This window comes from Sturnira hondurensis, unplaced genomic scaffold (genome assembly GCF_014824575.4).
Source record: "Sturnira hondurensis isolate 20B ecotype Veracruz unplaced genomic scaffold, ASM1482457v3 Scaffold0022908, whole genome shotgun sequence".
Classification (NCBI taxonomy): domain Eukaryota; kingdom Metazoa; phylum Chordata; class Mammalia; order Chiroptera; family Phyllostomidae; genus Sturnira; species Sturnira hondurensis.
The window spans coordinates 195068-205254 of NW_028095539.1; the positions used below are offsets into that span (position 1 = coordinate 195068).

Below are 10187 nucleotides of genomic sequence, written 5' to 3' on the forward strand. Positions count from 1 at the left end.
TACAAAGTTGCTAAGTGTTTTAGCAAAAAACTGGGACTCAAAGTATCCAATATTAAGGGACTGATTAATAAATTATGGTATATCCAAATGAGGAAATATTACGAAGCCATTAAAATTATTTATTTTGAATTTATATAACATGTCAAAGAATTTAATATTAAATAAAACATAACACATAACTAAATTCAGTAAGTTCTCAATGTTATTAAAAATAATTAAAAAGGAAATAAACTAGAACATTGACAACAGTTGCCTCTGATATTCTTAATTTTCTGTACTTTCCACACTTTTACAATGAGCTTTTATAGTCAGAAAAACCAAGCATTTTCTTTTTGCTGATTAACAACAGGTATTTTCAAGACCCACCATGTAAGTTAGTCAATTCCTAAACAGTCAGGAAAAGAAAAACTGAATTTTATAGCTAATATTTAATTCCAGGTTACATTTTCCCTGACCCTCGGTTAAAAAAGAGAAAAGAAATAACATAAGTGACAATCATTATTGTATATACACAGAAAGAAGACTGGAAAGATACCTGTAAAAATGATAACATTATTTTTGGTTGGTAGAATTATAAGGCTTTTTATATCTTTTTACTTAACTTTTAAAACATTTTCTACATCTATTATCTATTACTTTTATAATAAAAAAGTCTGTGCTTTTTTTCTTTTTAAGAGACAACCGACAAGCACATTACAGCACATCCCATACAACGAACTATCCACAGCCACGCAGAAATGTTGCAGGAGAGGACTTGTAACACGGATAAAGTTTTTTGTTTTTGTTTTGTTTTTAATTTTATTTATTTATTTATTTTTAGAGGGGAAGGGAAGGAGAGAAGGACAGAAACATCGATGTGTGGTTGCCTCTCATGAGACCCCTGCTGGGAACTGGCCTGCAACCCAGGCATGTGCCCTGACTGGGAATCGAACCGTGATCGTGTGGTCCGCAGGCCGGCGCTCAATCCACTGAGCTACACCAGCCAGGGCCGGAAAAAGTTTGCTGCATTGGCCAACCACACCATAGACAGCACGTTCAGAACAATTCCACTGTTCAAACAACAAAACATCTATGCCAACACAGAAAACATCTTGGAAGAAAAGTTTTTCAAAAATCCACATTAAACAAAAAAAAAGTATGTGTTAAATAAAAGGCAGAGGATTGAGCAGGAGCAAGTTACTGAAAGATCCTCCTTCAAAGAGGCTTTGCAGCCCACCACCTCCCCCTCCCCAGCCCTCTTCTGTAACTGCTCTTCCAGCACCAACAGGGCGCTTGGCGTGTGTCCTTCCCCCAACTCTAGACTTAATGCTTGAGGGACACATGGGCTCCAGCAGCAGAAATCACCCCTCTTGATGGTTTCTGATGATGTGCAAACACACATCATTTGAAACCTTTAAAAAAGACCCAAATAGCCCTGGCTGGTGTGGCTCAGTGGATTGAGCACCAGCCTGTGAACAAAGGGTTGCTGGTTGGATTCCCAGTCAGGGCACATGCCTGGTTTTCCACCCAGGTCTGCAAGAGAGGCAACCACAGATTGATGTTTCTATCCCTTCCTTTCTCCCTCCCTTCCCCTCTCTCTAAAAATAAATAAATAAAATCTTTTAAAAAAGACCCCAATAGAGAAAAGGGTCTTGGGGCAAAAATTTAACTGCCTTCTTGAACTATGGATCTTCTTAGAATGAAATAAACTTACAATCATTTGATGAAGGAAATGCACTATTTATGTTGCAAACAACACGCTAACTGCAGAATTATGCTCCTGGACTTGGCAGGGGCCTCCGAGATCATCTTTAGACAATTTCCAGGACACTGTCTTTAGGATGCTATGTAAATATTGACTGGGAACAACGAGGATGTCATGCTGGAGGATCTGAAGTAAACCGTTCAAAAGCCTGGCTTCCTGTTTATACAATTTTAAGCCACTTTACTGTGAGCCACAAGGTGATTAAGCAATCTGATTTAATGTAACAATTTCTTGACTTTAGGTATAATAAAAGGAACTACAAAGAACTGCTGCAAAGCCAGGAGACACAGGAAGGAATAAAAACAAACCTGAGGCATGTCTTCCAGCCCAAACGATGTGAAATCCATGCCACTGGATTGTCAGTTCAGTCTATCTCTAGATCGCTGTCCTCACTGTGACACGTGGCAGAGTTACGCACAGATGTCAGCACCAAGACTTCCTTATCTGGGAGCAAGCCAAATTCCTGCAGAAAAGCCTCAAGGTCCACAGCAAAGAAATCTTCACCCAGCTGGTCTGTGACTCGAACAAAATTACCAATCAGTTCGCCCCCCTTGTAGATCAGCAGGGCAGGAAGGGCGTTCCTGGTGAACCGACTGCTGGCCCCAATAACCGAACTCTTCACCCGGCAGAACTTGACAGCCGGGTACTCGGCGGCAAGGCAGATCATGCAACCGTGCATGGCGTCGGTCCCCGGAATGCCGTCCTCATAGATATGGACCATGATGAGGGTGCTTTTCTGTTCTTTATCAATCATGTCCAAAAACCCTTCTCCACTGGGGACCTCAAACACCTGCCTGAACTGGGGCCCCTTGTGAAGCTGCTGCCGCATCTCTTCCATTCTCTGCTTCCGGTACTGCTGCAGAAACTCTTCATCGTCTTGGTCCTCATTCATCATGGCAAACTCCTTCAGAGTCATCTGAAGGAGGACCAGCAAGTGAGCGTCAGAAACACAAACTGAACAGCTATGGTAACAGCTGATATGGACCACACGCTTGTGACACCGGCGGCAGCTTGCTCAGCGCTCAACATGCGCGCCATGTCTCAGAGTTCTTAGCTAACGCCATCGGAAAGGGACCTTTATTACCTCCACTTTACGAACCACCTTCCAAGACTTAAGATCATGTGCACAAGGTCACGTAGGTGACAAGTGCAGTAAGGCCAGGATTCAAACGGGATGGTTTTAAAACCCAGGCTTTTAACTACTGTATCGATATTGCTTCTCAATCCAAATAGGCAGCATCAGATAATAGCACTTTATGAGTTTTTTCCTTGTTGTCAGTCTCGACAATGGATTAATTATTTTAGCCACAGTTTTGTTTTTGTTGACTAGACAACAGGACATTAAGGAGCTTTAAAAAGAACATTCACAATCCCCGCCTGACCTACGCATCACACATAATAGTCACATGCTAAAATGGCTTTTGCTTTTATAACAGCAGTTGTGGGTGTCCTAAGTCATAACTTGCTCTTTTTTACCCCTTAGCATTATTATATCGTAAACATCTCATGTTTCCAAATATTTTTTACAAAATTATACATCACGTGTCACATTTTGCTTTACCGCTCCCCTATTTCCAGCATCTAGGCAGTTTCCACTCTGTTCACCTGCAGACAGGTCAGCAGGGCACCTGTGACTGTGTGGCGTGTTGCCTCCTCACTATGAAGAATCCCATGAGGAGGGGGCACACTGCCCTGCAGCCAGCTTAAGTTACAAGAATGTCTTCCTTCTCCTGCCTAGGGAAGCAAGTCAGCCCAGCCCCCATAACAAAAGCCTCACTCTGCCTAGCCTGGCACAGATTAGGGGGTGGAGGCTGAGAGACCACTAGACCAGGACAGATGCTACTGCCTCACAGCTGGCACCACTCTGACCTCACTGTTACTTATTATCCCCAATCTTCACCCCATCTCAGAGCTCTCCACTCTACCCAGCCTGCCAGGGGCTCTCCCTGACCTGTTAGGGTCTTAGTTTCAGTCTAATGCTCTCAAATCATATCATTTTGGTCAAGGTGAATGGCTCCTCACTTAAGCTTCATCTGCTCCCTGATCCAGCCTGGCACTTCCAGATGCTCTGAGCCATAGCCAAATGATTTCTGGCACTCCTGGACATTCATCCGTGGTCAGAGGGCATGGGATGAAATAGAGTCCTTTTGATACTGGGGAAGAGACAGTCAGTGACTCAGTTCCATGTACCTGCCAGAGTATCTATTTGCTTCTACAGCATTGCCTCATTAGCATAAATTCTCAAGAACAGGCTTCCAGTGAAACAGAGCAATGTCATGAAAAGAGCATGAAAATCTGGCTTAGAATCCGAGTCCCTATAAGATTTCCCCAGCTGCGTGGCTCTGAGCAAGTCCCCTCTATCTCTAAGCGCTGGTTTCATCATCTTTAAAACTGAGATAATACCACCAACCTCAGTGGGTAATTCCTGGCCCAAGGTCACAGTCCAATAAAAGGCAGGAAATTCACATTTACTGAGTACTTTCAATGGGCCAGGCACTGTGATGGGGACTATACACACACAGCCCTGTGAGTAAGGATGCTGACCTTATTTAATCCATGAAAAGCCAGAGTGAGAATGGAAGAGACATGCCCCTGGTCACTACTGGCTGAGCTGAGACTCAAACTCATGTGTGCCTTACTTATGATTTGACTCTATATTCCCCCAATACTACGCAGCTTCTTGGGGGCTGAATCTAACATGCTATACATCCTGAGTCATTAACCCCAGATGCAGAGCCAGGGCAGCTTCTGAGAAAAACCTGGGTGCTATAAATTACCTTCCCACTGATCTTCTCCTGGAGCTCCTTCTGTTTCTGTTGCTCCTCCTCTTCATCCAGATGGGACCTGCAGGTCATTGAGAGCTTCTTAATCAGCCTTTCCATCTCCCGACACTGCTCCTCCCTTTGCTCTGTCTCCAACTGTTTGAAGCGGCGCCAGTCATTGATCACCCCCTTTGGACCTGGGTCGGGGGTGAACATGGACGTAACCAAGAAGAAAGGGCAAGGAATCACGGACCAGCTCACAACTGTCAAACGCTTACTGCACCAGCTCCACAGCAATGCTCACACAGGGCAGCATGGCCCCCACACTATGATGCCCACTGCAGCATTGTTTACAGTACTTACAGGGCCAGGCTCAGGGTCCAACATTAGAGGATGCGTCATACAAATTATGATTCATCTACTCAAAGGAAAGTACAGGAACTCTTAGAAAGAGGTAGCTCTTTCACTGTGAAAGATGGAAGATGTTCCAGTACATTAGGTTAAAAAAAAGAACAAAACGCAGAGCAGTATCATGGTATGATACTCCAATTTTTAGAAGAACTGTATGTATATGTTAAATATTTATGGATATCTATATCCATGCATATACATTTGTATGTTCATAGAAAGAGCGCTAGAGGGACATGCAAACTGTTGACAGTGGTTGACTGTAGGTGGCAGGATCTAAGAGGACTTTTACTTTTTTCTGTCTATGCTTCTGTAAGATCTGACTTTTTATAACATTATGGCAGGTTGTCCTGTTATTCATGCCACTCCCGTACCTCCCTGCCCCACGTGATGGGTAGTACCTCCTGTGGGATCAGCACATGTGTCCCCACAGGCTGACATTGGGTTTAGTCATGTGACTTTCATTGGCCAATGGACTCTGAGCAGAAGCTTTATGAATACAAAAGCTTTCATTCCATGCCTCTGACAGCCTTCTCTTGCTCCTTGCACTTGGTCATGAAAGCGGCATGTCTTTGAGCTAGTTACTAGAATGAGAGGGTCCATGGAGCAGAAGCAGAGCTGCTGCTGACCCACGTAGGGAGCATGTAACGTGATAGAGAAATCAACCTGTGTTATGTTACAACAAGCCATTGAGGAGTGGCGGTCTTTTGTTACCACAGAAAAAAAAATAATAGGAATCTATGTGCTAAGCTGTATACCCCAAACCAATACATAGTAAGTTTAAAGAAAAAAAGAACTATGTGAAGAAAATGGTACCAAGAAACATGAAGAAAGAACTGAATAAATGGAAAGGCAATACCACTTCCCTGACTAGAAAAACTCAGAATCACATATGGTTGTCAATTATCCCTAAGTTAATCCAATGAAATATGTGATTACCTGTGTGCGCATGCTCCTAAAATTTCTTTGGAAAAAGAAGAAAGCACAAGTCGGGAAAATAACATATGAGAATATGGAAGGGGGAGTAGCCCTACCAGATACTAAAACTTCTTATAACACAACAATTAAAAACAGTGCAATACAGCCCTGGCTGGTATAGCTCAGTGGATTGAGCGCGGGCCTGCGAACCACACGATTGCAGTTGGATTCCCAGTCAGGGCACATGCCTGGGTTGCAGGCCAGTTCCCGGTTCCCAGCAGGGGACACACGAGAGGCAACCATACATTGATATTTCTCTCCCTCTCTCCTTCCCTTCCCCTCCAAAGATAAATAAATAAAATCTTAAAAAAAACAATGCAATACAACACAGTAAAAGACAAACTAGTGGGTGAATAAATATTTAAGTGTAAAGAAAATAAAATCATAAAAACACTAAGAAAAAGCATGGAGTGAAGAAAGGTGTTTTAAGAAAGAAACAAAATTAAGAACTATAAAATAATGCTTCTAAGTATATAAAAATAAATTTCACCAGGAAAAGAACATAAAGCCAAAAGACAAACAACAAATTGGCCGAAATATTTACAATTCATATCATAGATTAATTTCCGTAACATATAACTCCCTAAGAAGAAAAAGACCAACCACTCAATTTAAAAGTGAGCCAAGCCCTGGCTGGTATAGCTCAGTGGGTTGAGCCTGGGACTGCGAACCAGAGGACCGTGGTTTAATTCCCAGTCAGGGCACATGCCTGGGTTGCAGGCCAGTTCCCAGCAGGGGACCCACAAGAGGCAACCATATATTGATGTGCTCTCCCTCTCTCCTTCCCTTCCCCTCTAAAGATAAATAAAATCTTAAAAAAAAAATTAAAAAAATAAATAAATAAATAATAAACGTGAGCCAAGAATATGACAATATCTCTAAAGTTATGAAAAGAAGTTCAGCATCACTCTTCAAAAGAGAGAAAATAAAACTACAAGGAGTCACCGCCTGTCCCCCACTGGGATGGCAAAGATGAGAAAGTGTAAGCACACAGTAGGAGGGCAAGCGTACAGAGAAATACCATGCTGCTGCTTAAACTATAACACAGTGCCACCTCTGCTCAATAGCAATTTGGAATTCATAAAATATAAAGATGTAAATACGCCATAGCTAGGAATTTATACTCCCAATGTACTCACACCTACAATTTATGTGATATCAAACAACTACTAATCTGAGAAGCTAGATTCAAACCCAGCCCAATCTGTGTTCACTACTATGTTGCTACACATACACATTTGTATTGTACAGAGACATGGCTAGAGGCAGGCACAGTGAAATGACAACGCTAGGTTGTCTCTGGAAGTGGGACTGGAATTAGAAAGAAGTGATCGGGAGGCTTCCAACTGATACATATTTATTGGACATTTCTAAACCTGCTCCCAGAGCTCAGGGATTTCTAGTACCTGTGTTAATTGAGATGCCTTCGCCTGCCAACTCAGCATCTGCAGGCATGGAACTGCTGGCCAGGGCACTCCTGCCTTCATCCTTGTCCTCGCGGTCACTGTCCTCATCCTCACTGCTGCTGTAATAGTACTGTAGCTTCTCCCCCAGCAACTTATCATCCAGAGTCGTCATGGCACCTGGAAGAGGGAAACAAACCTGTTAGACTCTTTGCTGGCTCCGACCAGACAGACTTGAATTTGAAGAGTACGAGCTCACTTGTGCTGAGATCCCACTATTCAGAGGACCCTAAAAGTGACTTTTTTCAACAGTAGGATCTCAACAAATCCATACCATGACACTGTGGGATAGGGTTAATCATGCTCTTTCTGTAGAAGGTGAAATTGAGGCTCAGTTAAGGGAAGTTTCTTCTGAACAAGGGCCACTGGTACTTGTGATGAGTGTGTTAGTGCGGTGGCTTGGAGAAATCTACTGACTGACTGGAAGTTTTATTTGCACATACATTTAGGTTTCCTTATCAGTGAAGGCTGCTAGGTAATTGAAATACTGAGTAAGAACCCTCACAAAAACTCGAAAAAGCAGCAGAGGATGATGCCGAGTCACTAAATCAGTCACTCGTCTGTCTGACGCCTTCAACCCAGTCAGCACACTGAAGGTTTGGATGGATGGGGTCTGAAGCCCTACCAACTTTGGTTTAAAAAAAGAGCCCATGACAAGATTTTACTACTTTCCAAGAGTTTAAAGGACAACCAACCGTTAAAGGCCAATAGTCTGCTTCAGAAGCATCCTGGGACATTTGGAGAGAAAGGCACAGCTTAGCCCCCCACAGATCCAGCAGGAAGGGTGTAAACTGCAGCTCTCACTCCTTCCAGGAAGCATAGCAATACTACGCTCCCGTCCTTGAAGACTTAACTCCGGGCTTGTTACACTGCGTTTCAAAGTGACTTTCCCAAAGAGCAGGGAGCTCTAGAAAGCAGGTGCGTCCACTGTCCAGCGCCAGGCCTCCGCACCAACTTGCAAACCCAAATGGAGACAGCCTGGATCGGTGGGGGAATGTGGGGATCCCAGCAGTCAGACGGGAAGAGGGGTGCACAGCACGCAGGATTAACTGAAAGAGGGGAGCAGGTGCTAAATGGGGGAGCAGAACCAAACTCAAAGAGGAGTGGAAGAGCCAAGGCGGTGCAGGGCGGCCACAGTGCGACTAGTCGCGGAAGTGTTTAGAGCGGGCGGGGCCCGCGCAGGGGTTTCCGGGGGAGACTTGGAAGCAAAAGCGCGGTGAGGGCGGGGCCGGCAGGCAGGTTAGAGACTCGGGCGGAGCCTGCAAAGGTCTGCGAGGAGGCGGGGCTAGTGGGGATCTCGCAGTGGGGCGCGAAGAAACTTTGTGGGAGCCCGATGGAGGTGGGGCCAGCAGAGAAGGCGAGGCAGGGGAATCCCGGAGCCCGTAGGGGTCGAAGGGGCGCGCGGACAAAGCGAGTCGTTCATCGCCGGTATTCCACCACGTCCCACCCACAGTCCACGGCCGCCGCGTCTTCCCCCCTGACCTCAGTGCAGTTACCCGGCCTAGCTCGGTCCGGATCCTTCCGGGGTGGTGGCTCCGGGCACTTGAGAAAAAAGGGAGCGTTTGGAGGGAGTGAAGTGGTCCAGCGCCTAGAACACTTAGAGCCGCCACCGTCCCGACTGCACGGACCAATGAGACGGGCTTCCTGAGTAAAGATAGGCACACGCGGCCCAATTAGGGGGAAGCTTCTCCCAGCAGCAGACTGAGAAGCTATGGGTCCTACTTTGGGACAAAACACCTCGACAATAGTAATGCGCTCTCATTTGTTTATTTAATTATAATGAAAAGCTGTATTACACATACCCAGCTCTAAAGAGTAAGGAAAATTTATTCGGTCGCCTTTGAAGTTTCTGAAACTATTCCGTATATATTTTTTATTGTTTTTAATCACACGATGGCTATTAGGACAGAATCGGACGCATTACGTACTTTGCCCAAGAACACACAGCTCTTAGATTAAAATATTTTTTTTAAAAAGGTCCATGATAATTAAGTGCAGTGAGAAATCTTGGATTGCATCCTGAAACAGGAAAAGGACGTGAGTAGAATAACTCGCAAATTTGAATAAGGTTCTCTTTAATAATAGTCTTGTGTCAATAGTTTTGATAATTGTACTATGGGTTATGTAAGATGCCAACCTTTGGGGATTTGGCTTAAAGAGTATAGGGGAACTTTACACTATTTTTGCAACTCTTTAAAACCTAAAATGATTTCTGAGTCCTTATTCAAGTGTCCAATACACACCACGAAGTGCCGTATTTTCCCATGTATAATGCACACCCACGTTTTTTTGGCACAAACTTTCAGGAAAAAAAGTATTTTGTTGTAATTTTTAATTCAATTATTTATTTATTTATATTTAGTAACAAAACTGATCATCGTATTCTGGGGTATTATTTTGCATGCGGATATTGTTATTGCTTTCTAGAGTTACACTTTTAATGCATAAGCATAAATAAAAGAATTACAAACATTTGTATAGTTACGAAATTGGTACTACCCATGTATAATGAGCATCCTTATTTTTCCCTCAGAAATTTGGGCAAAAGTGCACATTATACACAGCAAAATATGGTAACTCCTAGAAAGCTTTATGTAACTCGATTCACTCAAAATATACTAAAATGAGACATGCTGTTTAATGTAGGGCTCTTAATTTAAGATAGAGTTTCTTAATTTGTGGGTTCTACCACCATCTGAAAGTGTCTGCAAATATGTATATGTGCATGTTTTTCTGAGACCCTGTTTGTTCAGGATATCAAGAGCGAACCCTCCCCTGTTCCCAAATTTAAGAACAATTCATCAAAAAGATCCTATGGTGACTTTGTATTTT

The 10187-nt window shown here is 43.6% G+C and overlaps 1 protein-coding gene across 2 annotated transcripts; it reads right to left on the reverse strand.

The window, feature by feature from the left end:
• Nucleotides 1–1545: 1545 nt before the first annotated feature.
• PDCL (phosducin like) lies at nucleotides 1546–8955 on the reverse strand. 2 transcript variants are annotated; one of them, XM_037036628.1, is made up of 4 exons: nucleotides 8838–8951; nucleotides 7299–7475; nucleotides 4522–4703; nucleotides 1546–2660 (listed from the first exon to the last, which is right to left on the reverse strand). In XM_037036628.1, exons 2-4 carry the CDS (start codon nucleotides 7468–7470, stop codon nucleotides 2109–2111), a joined length of 906 nt encoding a protein of 301 aa, XP_036892523.1. In that variant the 5' UTR covers nucleotides 7471–7475; nucleotides 8838–8951; the 3' UTR covers nucleotides 1546–2108. The 2 variants fall into 2 exon arrangements, with proteins under 2 accessions (XP_036892523.1, XP_036892522.1); XM_037036627.1 differs by having other exon boundaries at nucleotides 1547–2660; nucleotides 8852–8955.
• Nucleotides 8956–10187: the final 1232 nt, after the last annotated feature.

Bases quoted from the DNA above. Each gene is read 5' to 3' on its own strand.
- PDCL (XM_037036628.1), bottom strand. From the start codon at position 7,470: ATGACGACTCTGGATGATAAGTTGCTGGGGGAGAAGCTACAGTACTAT. The intron at 4,704-7,298 runs GTACTAGAAATC...CCCCCGACCCAG, and splicing joins AGGCATCTCAATTAACACAG to GTCCAAAGGGGGTGATCAAT. The intron at 2,661-4,521 runs GTAATTTATAGC...GTCCTCCTTCAG, and splicing joins AGGAGAAGATCAGTGGGAAG to ATGACTCTGAAGGAGTTTGC.